The sequence below is a fragment of the Pseudoliparis swirei genome, chromosome 22 (genome assembly GCF_029220125.1).
Source record: "Pseudoliparis swirei isolate HS2019 ecotype Mariana Trench chromosome 22, NWPU_hadal_v1, whole genome shotgun sequence".
Taxonomy (NCBI): domain Eukaryota; kingdom Metazoa; phylum Chordata; class Actinopteri; order Perciformes; family Liparidae; genus Pseudoliparis; species Pseudoliparis swirei.
The window spans coordinates 12812237-12833532 of record NC_079409.1 but is presented as its reverse complement, the minus strand read 5'-3'; the positions used below and the strand labels follow the sequence as shown (position 1 = coordinate 12833532).

At 46.5% G+C, this 21296-nt stretch overlaps 1 protein-coding gene across 3 annotated transcripts in view; it reads left to right on the top strand.

Moving 5' to 3' along the window:
* The window catches only part of atp8b2 (ATPase phospholipid transporting 8B2), a 33192-nt gene that overhangs the window by 986 nt on the left and 10910 nt on the right, over positions 1 to 21296 (top strand). For 2 of the 3 annotated variants that reach the window (XM_056443922.1, XM_056443924.1), the window contains exons 1-18: positions 3915 to 4381; positions 8521 to 8579; positions 8706 to 8819; positions 9800 to 9898; positions 10069 to 10130; positions 10234 to 10306; positions 10547 to 10617; positions 10721 to 10800; positions 11249 to 11407; positions 11494 to 11582; positions 11774 to 11970; positions 12376 to 12496; positions 12931 to 13018; positions 13386 to 13420; positions 13527 to 13686; positions 13796 to 13984; positions 20432 to 20547; positions 20828 to 20992. In XM_056443922.1, coding sequence (XP_056299897.1) covers positions 4273 to 4381; positions 8521 to 8579; positions 8706 to 8819; positions 9800 to 9898; positions 10069 to 10130; positions 10234 to 10306; positions 10547 to 10617; positions 10721 to 10800; positions 11249 to 11407; positions 11494 to 11582; positions 11774 to 11970; positions 12376 to 12496; positions 12931 to 13018; positions 13386 to 13420; positions 13527 to 13686; positions 13796 to 13984; positions 20432 to 20547; positions 20828 to 20992 — 1986 coding nt within the window. In that variant the 5' untranslated portion in view covers positions 3915 to 4272. Of the gene's footprint in view, positions 1 to 1181; positions 1250 to 3914; positions 4382 to 8520; positions 8580 to 8705; positions 8820 to 9799; positions 9899 to 10068; positions 10131 to 10233; positions 10307 to 10546; positions 10618 to 10720; positions 10801 to 11248; positions 11408 to 11493; positions 11583 to 11773; positions 11971 to 12375; positions 12497 to 12930; positions 13019 to 13385; positions 13421 to 13526; positions 13687 to 13795; positions 13985 to 20431; positions 20548 to 20827; positions 20993 to 21296 lie in introns of those variants that run through there. The other variant, XM_056443923.1, reaches the window with a different exon arrangement.

Below are 21296 nucleotides of genomic sequence, written 5' to 3'. Positions count from 1 at the left end.
ACTTGCCCTCAGAGCAAGGGCATTATATAATGACCTACAGTAACCAAATGACTCTATAGGAATATTATATGCATGTATGCTTTTTCTTTGTAATGTTTAATATGTGAGGAACAGATTTTTGGTGACAGTTCACAGCACATCAAGGATTTCTGCTGCTCCAAATCCTCTAAAAACACAAGCCAGACTCCAGTGAGAGAGATGAAAGGAATTCTCCACAGAGGGCAGGAAAGGTGCTCAGACATGCATTGTGCCAGCTTTATTTCATAAGGGCACTGCAGGACTTTAGAGGGTTATACAAGGCGGCAGCCACAGAAGCAGAGCGAGAGATGTGACACCTGAAAGACGGGAGAGAGGCGAGAGAACATGGCAAACTCTCATTCCACAGTCTCTTTTAGATTTACGAAGAGCTGGTGCACAGTGTAGAAAGTGAGTAGTAAGCATGCGCTTCAAGAGAAGAGTGTATGGCGGGGCAAGAGACGATGATGGAAACTGTAGCTGAAAGCTGATCGGCCCAACTCACATAGAGAGAGGCTCGTTCTCAGGAGTATTGATTGGATGTTCGCTGCCTCGAACCTCAGTCTCCCGGACTGTTTGTACCTAGTATGCACTACCAACCAGAGCTGGGGTGTATAACGCCTCTGCAACCTCATCTCGCCCAGCCGCATTTTCCTCCATTAGCCGTGATTTTTTTAAAGTGAGTGAAAGCAGTGAGGTGTGTAGTATTAACAGCTCAGCATAAATGTGGGGGAAAGTGAAAAGAGAAGATAAGAGAGCTGGGAAAAATACCGCTCCATTACTCTTTCTCATCCACTGTAGGAGGAGACTGACAGTGGATCTGGCCCAAGCCACCAGTCCCCTGACACCGTGTGAGCCACAGAGACATGCAGCTCTCTGCTGAATGTCATTTCATGATTATGGCTCTAACAGACCAGAGACCGTCTGGTGTGTGCATGTGTGTGTGTGTCTCTGTGTGTGTATGTCCTGTGGTTGTAATGCCTGATAGATTTTCTCTCTTTTATGAGAAGGCTTTTCACGCCCCGAAAACAAAAAACAAAATAGTGCATCACTTAAATACAGGCATGAGCCCTGTTTTCATAAGTGAGTCAGAAGAAAAATCATGTTTATATGTTTCTCACTTCAACCATCCTCATCCCTCATGCCGCTCTTCTTTCTTTCTGCAGACAATCCCATGGGCCCTAGTAGAAGGACGCTGGCAGAGTGGAGATGTTCAGAAAGAGGCCTCATCCGGGTCAGTACCAGACACTCAACACACGAATCACTGTTGCAAACTAGCTTTGTGAGCGTTAGTTGGATGATGGAGAAAGAGGTGGGAGTATCTGTTGGTAGGAAAGTTCCCAATACCCCTCAGAGTTTGGGCTTTTAGCTGGTGTTAACAAGGGTGACCTCAATGCACACAGGATGTACAGAGGATATATTCATATTGGATTTTCCAAACCTTGAGGTTGTTCAGTGATGCATTAAGAGCATGCTGAGCATACTGTTATTATTATTTAGGCATGCATACTGTACATTGGTCGATGTCCAGATAAACAGTGTCATCTGGGTTAAAACACAGAATGGAGTTGCATTCTTCTCGACGAATGCAGCTGTGACCAAATTTTCTTCGGTTTTAAAATGAAAAAACAACAGCATAACTTCATGTTTCAAATGCCTCTCATCTTTCCTTCAAAATGTAAATACAAGGGAACTACGCACATGTTACTGGAGAATAAACTTGTCTTGAGAAACTCAAACAGATTTCAAGATACAGCATGATAATGCCAGTTGTAAATTTAATCTTGCAACATAATTGCCACGTGCAAATGGGTCCACAGTGAGAAGATGATGGGCCTTTACGTAAGGTGCCCACAGAGGATTAGAGGACAGAGCCTCGGAGATCAAAGCAATGTGAAGTTTGATTGTAAAGTTGGTCTTTTATGCTATATATTGTCATCATTATTTTCATGTTGGAGACTTGTGAATTTAACTTAGTTGAACTGATACACAGCTCGTGTAGTTGCAGTGTGCAATTGATATGAGTTGGGTTTTGGCTCCTTTGGATGCTATTCATTTATTTTTGAGGTGGATATTTGATGCCTTTACTTGAAGGATATAGTGGAAAGAGACAGAAACCTGCAGCAAACAGTCTTGGCCGACTCATCTCGGCTGATGAGTGATAACAAAAAATTTTAAAATTCCGAGCCGTAATTGTGAAACTGGGTGAAACCACATAGGCTATCAAAACTGCATGCCCTTATTGGTGTGACATAACGTGGGGGCGGATCAAACCGGAAGTTGACCCTGCAATACATGAGGAGAGGAAAATGAGAAACGTTTTCATCATAATGTCACAGAATTGCACTGGTCAATATATTGGAAAAACCTTTAATGCAAACATGAATATCAGAATCTGAAACAAAACCAGTACAATAAATGTGTTTGTTTTTCAGCAGGCTTTTGGGTGATTGGGGCAATGCGGAAGTGCTTAATAACGGTTTTTTTAAAGCCACAAACTAGATTTATTTTGCTGTTTTTGCTAGCTGGACTAACTTTAGCCTTGACTTCTTAACAAAAAGCAAAAAGTCCAAAAGGGGGCAGGCAGAGAATCGGAGGTCAGGACAGGCAGGCAGGTAGGTAGGGAGGGTCAGAGAAGGCAGGTCAGGAATACACACTAATAACAAGATAGACAGGACTACAGACAACAATCCAGCAGAAGACAAGGGAAAGACTAACACACATATAGGGGGGGAAACAGGCGTATGACATGAGAACAGGTGTACGTCATGAGACAGTAACGAGACGTAACATTTCCTGCACCTGCCCCCAGCAGGTGCAGGAAATGAAAGAATCAAGGAGACACAGGAGAAACAGAACAGGGCATTACAAATTCAGAGTATTGGACTCCAAACATTTTTATCTCAACTAAATGTGTTAAAATAAATTTTGGGGAAGATACCTTTTAGGGTGAGCTCTGCTATGGATGTATTTTTAACTTTTAGTCATACGGTTTAACATAATTGAACATTGAGCCTAATTCATAATGGACGGGAAAAAGGAAAATGTGCATGTATGATTTCATTAAATTTGGAATTAAATAACGCTATAAATAGGTCATATAGCCTCAATCAATATACAGTGTGTGTTTAACAATCTCACAAAGGTCGTCCTAAACACACACGTTATCAACAAAAGGTTATTCCAAACTTCCTTGAAATATCATATAACCTTATTTCATCTTTAAATGCATATTTAAGTGTGACATAAACATAGCCTATGTGTTCCTGTAATCTTTAAAAATATGTTTTAATCACCCCATAATTTGCCCTATCCAATTACATATCTGAATCTTAAATGGTGACAAGGTGAAAATGTGCACCTGTAGAGGTGGTAATGGAAGCTTTAGCTCTCTCACCTTTTGTTAGTTAAGTTTTCTTATGCGTGTGTGCGTGTGTCAATTAAGTATTCCGCAAATCGCCACAACGCCCAGTCGGGGAATGCATAGATAAATGTGCGTAAAAGCGTGTGCAGTCGGCAATGTCTAAGCACGAGCACGAGGCTCGCCGCGCAGCACGTGCACCGGCACCTGCCTGGCCCGCCCACTGCAGTGCACCTTCTCCCTGAAAACGTGCATGAAACTGAGCAACTGCACAGGCCACTTTGGCTCTAAACGCCACAGCCGTGCTGCAATCTGCTTACGCTGGAAGATCCTAAATGGCGCCCAGTTTCCTCATTCAGCTGCTCGCTCATCTGTAGGAACCCTGCAGAGAGCGTTGTTGTGGTAACCACCGTCAAGCCTGTGCGGTGACGTAATGCTTCCAGCAGACTTCAAAGCTGACGGTGCAGACTCTGCACATGGGTGCGTCGGTTGATTGATGGGGCTGCTGTGGCGCAGCATGCACACAACGCGTCTGGTTTGCATGTGTGCGTCATCGAGACAACAACTTTACAACCTTTAGGATATATGTGTCAATAAGTCTACAGCCTACATGTTTTATAATAAATATAACGATACGCAGGCGACAACTTCGACTGTAAAGTTTTCTGAAACAATGACATCAGTGTTTCTGCGGCAGGAGAGAGATGAGTGCGAGTGCGCGTGCGTGCGTTCGGCGAGAGAGGAAGCCAGAGAGGCAGCGACGGGACGCTGCGCGGTTAATGCAACTTGACTGAAGTTGGGATCGGAGCTTCATCCCCGCGTCCTTGCGGAGATGCGGCGGTCATTGAAAGAGCGCACATTTAAACAACAACAACCCAGACCGTGACGAAGTCAAGATGACGATCCCGAAAGAAATCCCGGAGAAATGGTTTCCATTCTTTCTCCCCCTAAAAAGAAAGAAACAGAAAGGACTGAATGGAGCCAAATCCAAAAAGAGGTGCACAGGTACGAGTTTGTGTGACAGTTAAGGCTGCGTTTAATTGAGCTTATTATTAGTAGTAGTAGTAATAAATGATTGTGCCACATGTCATCATCATCATTGTCATCATCCCCATCTTCATAGTCATCATCATCATCAGGAGGTTCTCCATCTTCATCTCAATTAAACATAAATGATTGTGCCACATGTCATCATCATCATTGTCATCATCCCCATCTTCATAGTCATCATCATCATCATCATCATCATCATCAGGAGGTTCTCCATCTTCATCTCAATTAAACATAATCCCAACTGAGTCCAAGGTTCATTCCTGCTTCTTCCTCTCGCCCCATTTCTTGACTGAACACTGTGTGTGTGTGTGTGTGTGTGTGTGTGTGTGTGTGTGTGTGTGTGTGTGTGTGTGTGTTTGTGTGTGTACACTGTAGCTTTGACCTCATCATATTACATGAGTGCGTATTACAGGCCTAATTGGCTTATACTATATTATATTTTATAAGTATTCTACATTGTGCGTTTCACTGTGCTTATTAGACATCCGACATTAGTCAGTTAGATAACAACAATTCTCATTTTTCATACTCAGATAGTTATTACGTCTTCACTGCCACCAATGTGTTGGATCGGCGTCACCTTTGTTTTTCTTGTTTTCAGTTATACATCCCATTATTAAGAGACGACCTGTATAATGTGCCTCAACATTTTCATCTGTTTCCCTGATGTTTAGCGCTGATTATGAATCGGTGCATGCATAACACAACTGAGTTTATCTGAATCTAAATTGTGCATAAATAATGAGGATGATGTCCTTGTTGTCTCTGCTGAGACAATGATCAATCTTCCAGGCGCCAGCCTGCGCTGCCACTGCACTGCCTCATCTCTATCCTTGTTCCTCTGCTTAACTCCCACTGGATGAGCACCTTGATTTGACCTCCAGCCCGTTACTGTTTCACCTGCATTGTTTCCCAACTACTTAGATAATTGTGTGTGTGTGTCTGTGTGTGTGTGTGTGCATGCACGCCCATGACTGCAGAAAATTCTACCATCCCATCTTCATCTAATTAAATCAGGCACAGTGAGTGATGATCACGTCTGCACAGAACGTGATGCTGCCTCAGGTTCAGTCACGGCAATGACGAGCGTTTCCCATCGCTCAGATAGCCCTTTGCTCATTATTGTTATGACTTCAGTCTTTGTCCACTGTGTTGTGAGAGTGCGTGCTGCTCACATAGACATAAGGAAGTTGTGTGCTGTGGCACGTATCCGTTGTTGTGCAGCCATACAGAGTTTTAAAGCGACAGGAAGGAAAGAAAGCGAGACAGTTTGTCTTTCCATGTAAGATGGTATGGTATTAAATATTTTATTTTGAATCTATATTTATGTGCTCCTTTATGTCCGAGTTGTTTATAGAAACCTTCCGCTCAAAGCAAAGCCTGCAACTGAAAGTTTCCCCAGTAATGGAGCTTTATAGATTGATGCAGACTTGCTGTGTAGCATCTACTCTGCGTCAGGGCCTCTAATGCCCTTGAATCTGTCAGAGACATTAAACACTTAATGGGCAGTTTGCTAAAGATGCTTGTGCATTCAGCTCGGGTCGGTCCACTTGCACGGCTGGGACCGACACTGCCTGGCCCTGACACCAGATGCTGGAAGCCTCAGTATCTCTGTGCTTACCTTGCACAAGCATCTTGGCCTCTTCATGGAGGATTTTTCGCGGCCTGTCCGACAGATCTGTCTGGTGAACACTTTGCCCAGAAAGCAACGTGACGACCTTCAGGCAGGGACAGGCTGGGAAGAGGTTCAACAGAATAGATGTGCACCTACCAGATCAGACACATCTGATATTGTGATGCTAACCAGAGTGTAGAAGAGAGGGCATATCAAATACCAGGAGCAGAGAGAGAGAGCGAGAGAGAGAGAGGTGCAGTTCCTCATACTAAAGTCCAGAACATCACAATAATGTCTAACTTCTCTGTTTTAGTCCCATATGTATTGAAGTTGACTAGCAGTTGTATCAGTCAACTGGCTGTCAAATCAGTCCATTTTCAAATGGAACTGGATGAGTTATAAATAATAAATATGCTTTTGAAAAATGTGCATCTTAAAATAAAGTACTTCATTTTAGAAACAAATATTTAACTGAATTGTTTTTGCCCTGCAGCTTTAAATTCAGTTCATTCAGGGTGAAGTGATGTCACCAAAGAAAACCATATTCTATTTTACTCATCTTCTAAAAAGATAGACTTGTGTGCAGGGACTTTATATTTGATTATTAAACCCTGTGTTTCAACTCATTTCCTCTCTGTTAACATCATTTTTGGACAGTGAATTATTGTATTAGGATTCTGATCATATTGCCTCTTGGATCGTTTATTTGTGCCTATATTTTGGATGTGACGTTCGTTTGCGCAACGGATTTGTGCTTTGTCTCAGAGTGGCGCTTCACATTGCAGCTTTTAATATTTGCCACAGCCTCTGAACATATGAGACATATTGTTTTTGAAGTGCCCGTGAGAAGATTGAACTTATAAGAGCCTCTTGGTTATAAGCTCTGGTTAAGCTGTCCACCTTTCTCTTTTTGGAGAACGCCATGTGAAATAACTTTTCTCACTCACATACTGTATTTCTTCTGTTAGTTTTCTCTCGTCATCTCTCCTGTGTCTGGAAATGTCACTGGAGATAAATAGTAAATAATAGCAATACGTTGAAATAAATACAATTAGATTTATTTTATAGTTCTACGGTGGAAAGCTTTATTGCAAATTCTTTAATATATTTGTTTACTTCACCGTGAGGAATTAACTTGATTTGTCATGTAATTAGCATATTCGTTCGGTTAAAAACAGACACTTTGTTGTCGTCATTTATCAATAAACATTTTCTCGACAGAAAATGTACTATAATATATTAACTAAATGTATATTCATATCACTATTTAAGATACAGTATGTGAAATGCATAATGCATCAATATTGCAATATAACAAACAAGGTGATAGAGGATAGTGTTCACTCTTTCGGTCATTCTTCTCGTAACTCTCCACCTGGTAGCAACTTACAATGTAAAGCAAAGAGAGAAAGTATTTGTTTTCTAAGTCGACTCGTCCTCTGTGACAACAGCTGGACTGAAGTCGTCTTGAGTTGTGACCAAATCTGTTTTATATGTGTAACACCAAAGAGGAGTTCTAATGTATCTCGTCCTGTGGCCTGCGTTAGTTTCTCAGAGCAGAAACAAAGATACGACCGGGCTTCATTAACAGCGCTGCAGAAACAGGAAACCACATGCTCTTTGTTTCTGTGCGTGCATGTGATATGAGGCCTCTGCTGTGGAAGGTCCCTTCTTGTGGCGCCTCGTTGCCTCTGTCAAAAGTGTATTGAGGACGTTGTGGTTTCAGAGCTGCAGTACGTCTGTGCAAACCATGTGTGTGTGTGTGTGTCTAGCCTGTTTTGTACAGTGCTGTTCATGCACACACACGCACACGCATGAACAGCCCTGTGAAAAACAGGCCAGTCATTTCATTTAAAAAGTATTAGAGGAGACTGGCCTGGTGGAGATGGGGGGGGGGGGGACTCCCAAATTACCAAACTACCTTGCTTCAGCACAAACTGAAACCTAAAAAAAAAGCAAGAGGATGAGAAGCAGGTTAGACATTTTGCTGTTTTACTTTTATTCACTGTAGATTTAAGTCATAAGTGTAAAGAATTGTATTCTTCATTTGTGAATACCTGTAACAGGGCTCAGCACACAGACATTATGACTCCTACAGATGCACATCTGTGGTTATGTGTTGCATCATTAATTAAGAGGCAGAGGCAGCAGAGAATTAAAGATCAGAGATAATTGGTCTGATTATTAGTTACAGTGTGTGTGTGTGTGTGTATGTGAGACCCAAGGATTGAGTCTGATTCATTACTAATAAATCAACCTCCAGCAGATTACTCCAGCGTCATTGATTTATTAATAAATGCACAAACATAGTGGACTGTCTGTCTCCTTCACTCTCTTCTCTGTGCAGGTCTCCGGAGGAGTTCACTGGTATAGACATTCTTAAGGATTTACAATGGGTCCCTTCATCCACTGTGACACACAGAGATGCAGTGCTTTCCCATCCTATAATGACTCATGTTGTGTTTCGTTTCTTCAGAGGAGGAGAGAAAGGTCCGAGCCAATGACAGAGAGTACAACGAAAAGTTTCAGTACGCGGTAAGAGCGTTTTCTCCTGTCCATGTTATACATTATGTTCATAAAAGATGAGCGAACATTTCATTGAAGCATTTCAACTGAAATATGGTGATAATCCATCACATTATTTCTCTCCTCCTCGTCCAGAGTAACTGCATTTTGACATCCAAGTACAACATTGTCACCTTTCTACCCGTCAACTTGTTTGAGCAGTTCCAGGAAGTAGCCAACACCTACTTCCTTTTCCTGCTCATACTGCAGGTGAGTAGAGGAGGTCAAGAGGGGATGCAAGCGTGGCACATGGAGAGAGAGAGAGAGAGAGAGAGAGAGTGTGTGTGTGTGTGTGTGTATGTATGTGGGTGCAGCTGGAACTTCAAAGGCTGAAGAGTTACTGCGTCAGAAAGTTATTGTTGGCTTGAAACACAGAAATTCAATGAAATGAACAGGTGACAAAGTATTTTAACAAATGATGGTCATATGAAAGGATCAAAATTCAAATTTCAAGATGTTGCGTTACTGTAAAATCAGTTCGGTAAGAATGTGTGACATATTATAAAATATGAATTATGACTTTACATCTCTCCGCAGCTCCAGAAAACACATCCGACCAAACAGTTTCACATGTCCATGTGAAACCTTTAAACCCAAAGCCTCATTCACTAGTTGCAAAAAGGTTTCACAGTTGTGATGCTCAGCCTTTTATTGATTTTAAACAATTCTATTAGGGTTTGCAATGTCAGTTCACTACTTTCATCAGGATTGAAATGTCACAACTACTCTTTGTAAAAAATGTAAAAACCTTTATTGTCCCAGACGATGAATCCTACAGTCTGTGTGATCCTCTGACTCTTCAGCTGGACAATATGTCCACTACTTTGGTATATGACAGAATGTTTGCAAAACTAGTGAAATACGCATCGACCTCAGCCGTTCTGTATATTGCACTTGTGTTAAACATGTTAGAAAACAATGTAATTATACCTGTTCGCATTGTCATTGTGAGCATATTAGCGTGCTGACAATAAGTGCAGCCTCACAGAGCTCCTATGGCGGCAGACTTAGTCTTGTTTTAATCCCAGGTGAGGGAATATGTACTTTATAAACTCATGTAGTCGGTTGTACAACCCTGGTGCTTCCCCTTGCACATGCTGAGCGACCTTGGGCCGGATGAAGTTGTCTTTGAATTGCATTTTATGTCCGTTTTCAAACTAATCTGAAAGCAACCGTCTCTGTCTCTGTAGCTAATACCTCAGATCTCCTCCCTCTCGTGGTTCACTACCATTGTGCCTTTAGCTCTGGTTCTGAGCATCACCGCAGTAAAGGATGCCACAGATGACTATGTGAGTATGCTTTCTAATCCACATATACTTTACATATCTTTGTGAAACCCCCCTGAAATAAAATACAGCGGTGCAGGATTATTCCAATCAAAAAATAATAAAGGGCCTCTTAAATTTGGTGAGCTCGACTCGGCTCCTGAAAAGCTAATATGGATCTTTGTCTCCTGCAGTTTCGTCATAAGAGCGACAACCAAGTGAACAACCGGCAGTCTCAGGTCCTCATCCGTGGCTCGTGAGTTTCCCGTCATGCATTTGCAATTTAGTAAAGTTTTCTAAATCCCTAAAACGTCTTTGCTTCTCTAACTCACTGTTTTCTCTCTTTTTCTCTGTTTCAGGCTACAGAATGAAAAGTGGATGAATGTTCGAGTGGGTGACGTCACTAAACTGGAAAACAACCAGTTTGTGGCAGTAAGTACACGCACACACACAGAGACACACACACACACACACACACACACAAGATCCGCCTGCAGCCATCTGAGTATGCTTGTGATCATGGTGGCTATGTCCCCTGTATTGTAGACTGGTAGACACAGTATGGGCCTTATTAGGGGACCCTACTATTTGTTAGTTACTAACCTGTTTGCAGATGCAAATACTCCTTTGCCATCAGTGCAGTGGATGCTCTGATATTGTATCTATTTTCAGGCTGACCTGCTCCTGTTGTCCAGCAGCGAACCTCATGGACTCTGTTACATCGAGACAGCCGAGCTGGATGGGTCAGAAAACACACCACATGTTACCATTGACTCACAGCACCTCACGATCTGCAGAGGAAACAGGACACGACATCTAAATACCGTGTGCTGTATTATCTTGCAGAGAGACCAATATGAAGGTCCGTCAGTCCGTCTCAGTGACATCTGAACTTGGAAACCAGAACAACTTGTCTTCATTCGACGGTGAGTTTTGAGAAAACTCCTCCTCTTATTTTGATTTCTGGTTTGGTTCATCTTCTTTTCTTGGTAATTTAAAGGTCAACAGGTTTTAGTGTTTAACACAAACGTTATCCACCTTCACACCGTCGCAAATAAACACAAAAATAATACACGATATGTACACGCACACACTTTCTTTCTGCCGTCCCCTACCAGTATTAAACAAAAGCCTATCATCTTATCACCTTATAAAAGATGTCTGTCTCAATCGTTGGGTGTGTGTTCACGTGTGTGACAATGTCCTGATGTCGCATGGATGATTAATTCAACACTATATCACACAGGTTAACCAACCTAATACTATAATGGGATTTGGTGGACATCCATGATATAGCATATTATTTATATTTGTGTGTGTGTGTGTGTGTGTGTGTGTGTGTGTGTGTGTGTGTGTGTGTGTGTGTGTGTGAAGGTGAGGTGGCGTGTGAGCCCCCCAACAACAAGCTGGATCGGTTCTGTGGGACTCTGTACTGGAGAGACAAGAAGTACACCCTGACGAACCAGAACATGCTGCTACGAGGATGCGTCCTCCGCAACACAGAGGCCTGCTACGGCCTGGTCATCTTCGCAGGTCGTGTGTGCCCATGAATATTTAAGTGTGAAAGTGTGTATATAATGTGAATAGCGGGTCTAACCTTCTCCTGTTTTTTGTTTCAGGCCCAGATACCAAGCTAATGCAAAACAGCGGTCGCACCAAGTTTAAGCGGACGAGCATCGATCGCCTGATGAACACTCTGGTCCTCTGGGTAGGACACCCCAAACCTCTCACTTTCATGGCTCACACAGTCACTATTTCAGGACATGAGCTCAGTGGCTTGAGTCTAGTTTCATATATCTCCTGGTTTGCTTCACCGGACTGACAGATCCAAATGTACAGTAGGATTGTACTCTTGCTTTATCTGACTCTAACGTTTCTCCATCTGTGTGTTTCTGTCAGATCTTTGGCTTCCTGGTGTGTATGGGTGTGATCCTGGCTGTGGGTAACGCAGTGTGGGAGAGAGAGGTGGGCTCCCTGTTTCAGAGCTATCTGCCCTGGGACACTCCTGTGGACAACTTCCTGTTCTCAGCCTTCCTCTCCTTCTGGTCCTATGTCATCATTCTCAACACCGTGGTGCCTATCTCTCTGTATGTGAGGTGAGAAGAAGTCCAAGACATACTGTGTGTAGAAGAGTGATGAAAGACGAATCAATCATGGAAAATAAACAGAAGGGCTATTCATGCTGATGTCTTATCAAACTGTTCTCAACCAATTATTGTGTTTATTATGGTATTTCCTCCGTTACATTCATGCGTATATTAGACATTATCAAGCTTTATTTGAAATTGTATATGTTGTCCACATTGATTCCCTCTCAGGTAAGAGAGCTGCAGATGAATCCCGAGACATTGTTTCCTCTGCTCCTCCATTTCCCTGCGCGTAGACATACATTTTTTGCACTCACCGCTCCCTGACTAGTCATTTTTTTGTCCTCTCTTTGTTGTCAAGGTGTACTTTGCTGTTGTGATCATGTCCCTTTGTCCCCTCTGTGTGTGTGTCAGTGTGGAGGTGATCCGGCTGGGCCACAGCTACTTCATCAACTGGGACCAGGAGATGTTCTGCTCCCAGTGTAACACAGCAGCCGAGGCCAGGACCACCACCCTGAACGAAGAGCTCGGCCAGGTGGGCATCGGCACTGACACTGCTGCAAACGCAGCCTGTGTGCGTGTGTTGATATGTGATATATTTCATGCATGTTTATTGATCGTGTAATCTGCCAATCTATCCCACATTCATCCTAGTTTATGTTGCTAATCATCTGATGTTAAAAATCCTAAATTGAAATATAAATTCTGCAATAACTGAACTATGGAACTCATTGTTTTACAAATTAAATGCATCTACAGACTAAAAGGGATATCAATTGAGATATATATGCTTCACATATTGGTCTGAAGGATGCATCACTGTCCTGGGCTCATAGTTCAAGCTGACAACAAATTAATTAAACTTAATTAAATCAATATTTATTCTAGTTTTACAAAATATTTTACAGCAATTGCTTCATCACTGTAATTAAATATTTATAGTGTAACCATTTAATATGTTTCCCTTAGGTTGAATATATCTTCAGTGACAAGACTGGAACCCTCACTCAGAACATCATGAGCTTCAATAAGTGCTCCATCAATGGACAGACTTACGGTTAGTGCACGCACACACGCACACACGCAAATTCAAGAAAAGCGTGTTGTAATGGACTACATTATATTGTTGGCCTTAATATATCTACATAAGGGAATATTCTGCAGTCCAGTACAATACCATCAATAGTTATGAATTGAGTGCTTTAACATATCATTGATTTTACAAACTTAGGACACTGTCAACAAACCTGAACATTATAGGGATCATAAAATCTGACTCTATGGACTTTTTGGCCATGCAGTGTTATTGGATTGTATTAGATTGTTCAGGTGTACTGTATAAAGTGGCCAATGTGTGTAATCACCACGCACACACCTACACAAAGTACACAACCAAGTCTTACGGTTGTGTGTGTTGCTGTCAGGGGAAGGAACGGACCCGTTGGGACCTCGGCCAAAGGTCAGACACTCATTTACACTCATTCATGCATATGAATATGAATATGAATACGTACTCCTAGTGTGTGCCCTATCATCAGAGTCCCTGGCTCACTATTTATCTCCAGAGATTGGACTTCACCCTCTTCAACCCCCTGGCGGACCCGGACTTCTGTTTCTATGACGACACCCTGCTGGAATCAGTGAAAGTGGGAGACGCACACGCTCACACGTTTTTCCGCCTGCTCTCCCTCTGTCACACCGTTATGAGTGAGGAGAAGAGCGAGGGTGAGCAAGAGAATGGCGGAGGTCGAATGGCAGCAAACAGTGACACCAACACACCATCGGTCTGTTATTTGGTGTCCAACATGTCTCATCATGTTATCTGTGGGCCTAGGAGAGCTGGTTTACAAGGCTCAGTCGCCAGATGAGGGGGCTCTCGTGACGGCGGCTCGAAACTTCGGCTTCGTGTTTCGCTCCCGAACACCTGGGACGATAACTACGACAGAGATGGGACGACCTGTCACCTACACTCTGCTCGCCATTCTGGACTTCAATAACATTCGCAAGAGAATGTCTGTAATAGGTGTGCAGGGATCATCATGCTCAGTTCACAAATAATATGGGAATGGTTTGGTGTTTATTTAAAACATGATGTATAATATAAATCAGGATGAAGAAATAATAAGAATATGAAATAATACTATTTGCAATTTAAATACTGTAGTTAAACCATTTCCCGCGTATTATTTAGAGAGAATCTGGTGCGTGGAGTGTGTATTCTCCCTATTTTTCTCTTTATTTTAGGCTACAATGATGAGCCCATGTTGCAGCAGAACACACTGTGTTGGGTGGACAGGGACTTAAATATAATGTGAAAATCATTTTATATCCAGTCTTGGATGATTTGCACCCTTCTTGTATCCTTTGGTTTCTACTAACACAACGAGAACTGGCTTTTATTGCAGTGAACACGTTGGATGAGTTGAGCTTTTTATGTTTAAATCCAAAATGTGTAGATTGGTCTTCTAGTATGGTGCTGGAAAACAGCCCATAAATCGCAAGTTACGTATGTAACTATGGTTCTATGAATCCTGGATGACCGCCAGAGGCGGTGCTTAGCACTGGATATCTTCCGTCTTGCGCATAGCAGGTCGAGTATTAATAACAACAAAGTCACCCGTGACCTCGGATGACCCGCCCACCGGGTATAAGTTCCGGTGTCATCCCGAGATCAGTTCTACGGAATCTTCTCGCGAACTCACGAGATTCCGAGTGACTAAGAACTCTGGCGGTCATCCAGGATTCATAGAACCATAGTTACATACGTAACTTGCGTTCTATTTCATCCTTCCTGACCGCCAGAGGCGGTGCTTAGCACTGGATGACTTATACCAACAGAGTCACGAGGAATCCCAAGGAAACTACCTCATATGACTCAAGCAGAGGATTTGGACCACCTGCAATGCATGGAGGGTGTTCCCGTTCACTCTGTAGTCTCTGGTGAATGTGCGCAACGATGCCCCTGAGGCTGTTGCATACATATGCATCTATATTCCCTACGGGCATACCTCTCCGGGTCGCCCGTGATGTGGGAACGCCGTTGGTAGAACAACACCCTGCTCTGGATGGCAGAGCACGGACGTTCACCACCTATGCCCAGGCAATGGCCTCCACTATCTAGTGGAACAGGCACTGTTCTGCAGTGGCATAGCCCTTCTTAGATCCACCCTAACTGACTAGTTATGGTGGTCAAGCTGTGCAGGCTGGACAGACTGGTTGAGACCCGAGCATGCCAGCACCTTTGGGGGAAGCCACTGCTTTAGGCCGCAGTGTGACACCCGAGCCCTCTGAGTTCCCCTCAGACAAGGCTCATTGACCGACAGGGCGTGTAGCTTGCCTACTTGCTCTGCCGCAGTTATGGCAAGGATGAAAGGTCTTTGCCGACAGCAACCACAGCTCTGCCTCTGCCAAGGGAGGCGAGCATAGGGTGTCCAGTACCCGGGCAAGTCCCTGGAGGAGCCCTCGGGGGCTCAGGGATAGTCACTGAGGCCCTCCTTATGAAGAGGGACACCAGCTTGTGGCTGTTCCGCATCATTGTCGGCTTTAGCATGCTGCCCTGAAATGGCAGCTATGTAGTCCCTCAGGATAGAGGCAGACATGCCCTTAACTAGAAGGGATGACGGAGGCGTGAGTACCGTAGGCACGATGCACCGTACTGGGTCCCTCCGTCCGCTGGTCGGGAAGCGGCTTCGGTCTGCACGTCTCGTAGACGGATGGCACTCCGGCATTTAGAATAGTCCTCTGGACTGATTCTGTTCAGCTGCTTCTGCTCTCCTGCGGCCAAGCCCTTTGTTGGGCACGGCCGGGATCGGGATGGCAGGTCCCACCATCTAGCTGTGCTAGGGTCCCGCATGTCAGCGAGGCACCGTGGCGTCTCACAGCGAAGTCTGTGCAGCCAGGGGACCAAGTCCTGGCTGGACGCAAGGGGGCCACCAGCAAAATTCGGTGGCCCTGTTGAAAACCCCGAGTAGTTGGCAAGATCAGCGGAAATGTGGGGAACGCCCTGGTTCCGTTCTCCTGGTCGCTACCTCGCCCGACAATTGGTCAGGTGAAGGGTTACCGGAGTAAGAAAAATCAGAAGGGCACGGGAGCTTCGTAGCAGCTCTGCCGCCCTAGGGGCCCCTGGAGGTTCAAGCCAACCCGTGGTTGAGGCGATGTCTCGCCCAACAAGTACATATTCCCTCCCAAGTATGGCAGGAACTGTTTGAGCGCTAGGTGCATGGCCTGTGGCTCCAGACCCAAGTGTCGCGAATAGACTGTCCTCTGGAAGTCCTGTACCGCCAGACTGCGCCCCACTTCGAGAGGCGGGAGTCTGCTGTGGCGACCTCCCGGTGGGCGGACCCCTTCCCTGGGGATACCCTCTGATGGGTATGCTCTCACCCTCTACGGGGATAGAGCCGAGGGCACCACTGTGACCCCCATATTGTGCCTGTGGCCCCTGGCGAAGGCTGTTAGGCCCTCCATGCGAAGGGCACCGCGACAGCAGCCCAAGCATTTGCCCCATAGGCAAGGAAAAAGGGATAAAAGACCACTGCCTGCCCCCTCAGAGAGTACCTACCTGCTTGAGTGACGGGCAGGCCCACTTAGTGGCTGCCTCTAGAGCTATACCAACGAAGGTTGTGCTCCGAGAATGGCTCAGAAAACTCTTTATGTTCACGAAGGCCCAACCGGGCAGCGTGAGAAAGAGTGTAAGACAGCTAATCAGCTGTCAATTTACCCGATAGGCAAGAAGAGAGGATAAAAGACAGCCATCTGCCCCCTCAGAGAGGGGAAGGCTACAGAGGATGCTGTCCACCTGTCTGAGTGACGGCCAGGCCCGCTTAGTGGCTGCATCTAGAGCTACACCAATAAAGGTTATGCTCTGAGAATGGCTCAGACAGTTGTTTGTTCACGAAGGCCCAACCGGGCGGCGTGAGAGAGTGCAAGTAATGCACTGTGTGGCCCTAAATGGGTATGGCGCACATAGCCAGATCGTCCAGGATGGCAGTTTCCTCACGCCCTGGTGATTGCAGGCCGGCAGTAATGCCCTTTGTAGAAACTCCTGGGAAGTCCACATGGAAGAAGCCTGGGACTAACGGCTTTGGAAAGCATAACAGAGCAACCGTCTGTGAAGCATTCTAGGAGCCTGACAAAAGGCCTCCCTTAAGTCGACAGACATGAGCCGATCTCCTCTGGAGACCACACGAAGGATGTCTGCTGGGCTCAGCCTGAGAAAATCAAGATGTGGCGCCCCCGAGTCTGCGGGGTGTGGACACGGTCCTGTGAAGACCAGATAACTGCTGCCTGGTCTAACCGGCTTGCACCGTGCGCTGCTGCGCCTGTAGAGCAGGTCCCCTGATTTCACTGGGACAGTAGGGAGGTTGTTCCTACATGCCTCCGACAAGGGTGCCTGCGCCGGCCAAACAGCTGGTCTGAACCCTGGAGAGCATTAGGCGCCCAGGTTCTCGCGACGTAAGTGCACATGCCTGCAGCGAAGCATCACTGAGGCTGTAGTCAAGTATGACATATGAGGGGGAGTTGCCGTGTAGTAAGCACGGTAAAATGGTCACCTGAGAACCGACTGGGCTCGAGGGCACCGGTCATCCGGCCTCGGAGTCCCCTTGGGGAAAAACCGATGGATGCGATAGTCAGCTCAATGGATGGCATGGGACGAAGGCCACATTTGGCCATATCCTGCATGGACGCCGGGGTTCGGTGATCTATCGTAAGATGGTAACCCCTCAGATAGTCTCTGGAGGGGAGACTGAAAAGGTGGCAGGGCCGGGAATGCCCCTGAGGAATGCACTAGCGTGCGTGGGGTTCCGGCTGCTGTATATCCAGCAGTTCCTGTGCCCTGCGAATGACGAACCCGATGGGGTCGTCGACTGCCCCCTATAAGGGGCTACCACTGGGATGTCCTCCCTTGGGAATGGATCAGCCGTGGGTGGATCTGATGCTTCAGTCCTCCCTGCACTAGGGTGGCGACTTATCTGAGCTAGTTCTGCGGTCAGCAGACCTACTCTATAAGCTAGCCTGCCCGATTGCACTGCTAGGGGAGCCCCTGCGGCTCCTAGCCGGCGCTTGCAACTGGTCGGCTGGCCTGGAGCTGACCTGACCTGTCTGTTGGGGTCCTAGCAGGAGCTAGAGCGAGCGCACTCCGCTACTGCAGCGCAGGTCCTGTGGAGCAGGACAGAGACAGCCCGTCTAGTGAGGGGAGAGCGTAACGCTGCCCTCACTCGTACAGTAGCTGTAGCTGCTGGGGGTCGCAGCAGTAGCACTTTGCTACTGTGGCCCAGGTCCTGTGGAGCAGGACGGAGACAGCCCGTCTAGTGAGGGTATCAGCCACCACTGGCCTCCCTCGTCCGGTAGCTGTAGCTGCTGGGGGTCGCAACAGTAGCACTCCGCTACTGTGGCCCAGGTCCTGTAGGACAGGACGGAGACAGCCCGTCTAGGAGGGTAGAGCGCGGACGCTGGCCTCGCTAGTACGGTAGCTGTAGCAGCTAGGGTCGCAGTAGCACTCCGCTACTGTGGCCCAGGTCCTGTGGAGCAGGACGGAGACAGTCCGTCTAGTGAAGTGAGGGCGTCCCAAAAACACCACTGTCCTCACTAGCACGGTAGCTGTGGCTGCTGGGGGTCGCAGCAGTAGCACTCAGCTACTGTGGCCCAGGTCCTGTGGAGCAGGACGGAGACAGCCCGTCTAGCGAGGGTAGAGCGCGGACGCTGGTCTCGCTAGTACGGTAGCTGTAGCAGCTAGGGTCGCAGCAGTAGCACTCCGCTACTGTGGCCCAGGTGCTGAGGAGCAGGACGGAGACAGCCCGTCTAGCGAGGGTAGAGCGCGGACGCTGGTCTCGCTAGTACGGTAGCTGTAGCAGCTAGGGTCGCAGCAGTAGCACTCCGCTACTGTGGCCCAGGTCCTGTCGAGCAGGACAGAGACAGTCCGTCTAGAGCGAGGACACCTCTTCAATACAGTAGCTGTGATTACTGGTGTCCTATCAGTAAACTTAAGCGAGAGCACTCTGTTACTGTGGAAACAGGTTCCGTGGAGACAGTTTAGAAAGCGGTCTAGAGAACAGCCTCTCTCTTAGAGAGAGGAAGTGAGGACACGCTTGACTAGTACAGTAGCTGTAATTACAAGCATCCCACGAGTAGCCTGGGCGAAAGCACTGTGCTACGGGGGAGCAGGTCCTGTGGAAAACAGTCGTAGTGAGAGGGCAGGTCTCTTCGAGGACCCTCTCCACTAGTATGGCAACTATACTTACTGGTGCCTCCCAGTAAGCCTGAGCGAGAGCTCTGCGCTACTGTAGACGCTGATCCCGTGAACACGGGTCAGAACCCAGCATGTCTAGTGAGAGTGAGGACACACTTCACTCATCTGGTCTGTCAGCATTAGCGTGGCATTAGTTGGCCTGAGTGGAGACGCTCTGCTAGCTGTAACAGCGGCGATGTCATGGAGGTACATGTGCAGTATGCATCAGTATCGACTTATAGCCTCCTTAGCGTCCCCCCGGTGAGCCTGAGCGGGACGCTCTGCTCACTGGAAGCCGGTAGCAGTGTAGCAGTGTGGCATCCAGCCGCAACGAGCGGACGCGCTCTCGTTAGCGCTGTAATCGCCCACCAGTAGCCTGAGCGAGAGCGCTCCACTACTTGGGCCGAGGTCCTGTGGAACAGGAGGTAGCTGTCGGATTTAGCGTAGGCTCCGTTAGCCTGAGTGGACACACTCTGCTAGCTATGCAGGCGGCAATGCTACCAAAGTCAACACACACGCTATCTCAATCGCTACAGAGAGCGGTCGCGCGGTGTAGCAGCACCGAGCGGACGTGCTCCCGTTAGCACACAGTTAGCAGGAACGAGAGCTCTGCTCCTGTGGGATATGCCGTCATAGGCAACAATTGTATTCGATCTCACCCGATTGAAGCTTCGCGGTGAAGGCGCTCTGGTGAAGACCGAAAAAGACTTGTGCGTTCTCCGGTCCGCCTCGACGGACCGCCGTAGAGAAACGCAACGTCCTCCTCCGAGGAGGAGAGCTCGTCGCAGCCTCTGGAGGGCGACGGATCGCAACTCCGACCATTTGGTCACAAGGCTCCCCGCGACGAGCTTCAGTTAAACTTCAGCCTTAGCTGATGCCTGCTTGCGAGAAGATGAAAAAGAACTGATCTCGGGATGACACCGGAATTTATACCCGGTGGGCGGGTCATCCGAGGTCACGGGTGACTTTGTTGTTATTAATACTCGACCTGCTATGCGCAAGACGGAAGATATCCAGTGCTAAGCACCGCCTCTGGCGGTCAGGAAGGATGAAATAGAACACTGGTCATCAGTCACCCTCAGTCAATTTTGGTCTTGCAACAGACCACACGTTTATACCTAAGAGCTCATGTCAAACACTCTATGCAGGAATTACATGTATTGAAGAGTAAGAAGAGATGGGTTTGTGGGTGATGGTGTGGAGCCTTATCGATTTCCTAAAGTATTTTGTTTTCATTTCACTCAGTGCGTAACCCAGAGGGCCGTATCCGTCTGTACTGTAAAGGAGCTGACACTGTGCTGCTGGAGAGACTCCACCCCTGTAACCAGGAACTGATGAATGTCACCTCGGACCACCTCAATGTGAGTAAACACACATGGATGGAAGTGTACTGCCATCTAGTTTCTCCAAACTCGGAAACAGCTCAGGCAAATATTTAATCATGTACTGAGATAAAGTATATTAACTTGACATTTGGCGGACGCTGATATGTTTGGCCTATATTTGGACCTTGACAGTGGAATATGATGCCATTGACCTTTACGACTCCATTGTTTCTCCCAATGTGTATCCCCGTGTCAGAATGTGTGTCTATGTTTATGTTTGTACATGCCTGCGTGTGTACCGTATATTGGGTTCTAGGAGTATGCTGCCGATGGTTTGCGGACACTGGCGCTGGCCTACAGGGACCTGTCAGAGGACGAGTGGGAGGCGTGGTCAGAGAGCCACCGCTGCGCGGACAAGGCCTCCAACTGCAGAGAGGACCGAGTGGCAGCCGCTTATGAGCAGATAGAACAAGACATGATGGTGAGGGACTTGGCCTGAGAGAGAGTGTCCGTCTGACTTTGATTGTATTCATGCGGAACATTAAGCCATATGTTTTGTAAACCATTTCTGTAGACTTCCTTCAGCAAAAAGCACTTTAAAAATGGGAACTTTTGGTTTCTTTGGATGTATCGTCCAAACTGGTGAGGGGGAAGTCCTCTCTTTCACTGTAGCTTAACAACACGTGTTCTCAGTGCAGGATGTTAATTCACAGATTGTCGATTTAATGAGTTGAATTGATGGTAAGCCATTTTAAATCGTTGGACATAATTTGCCTTTATGCACG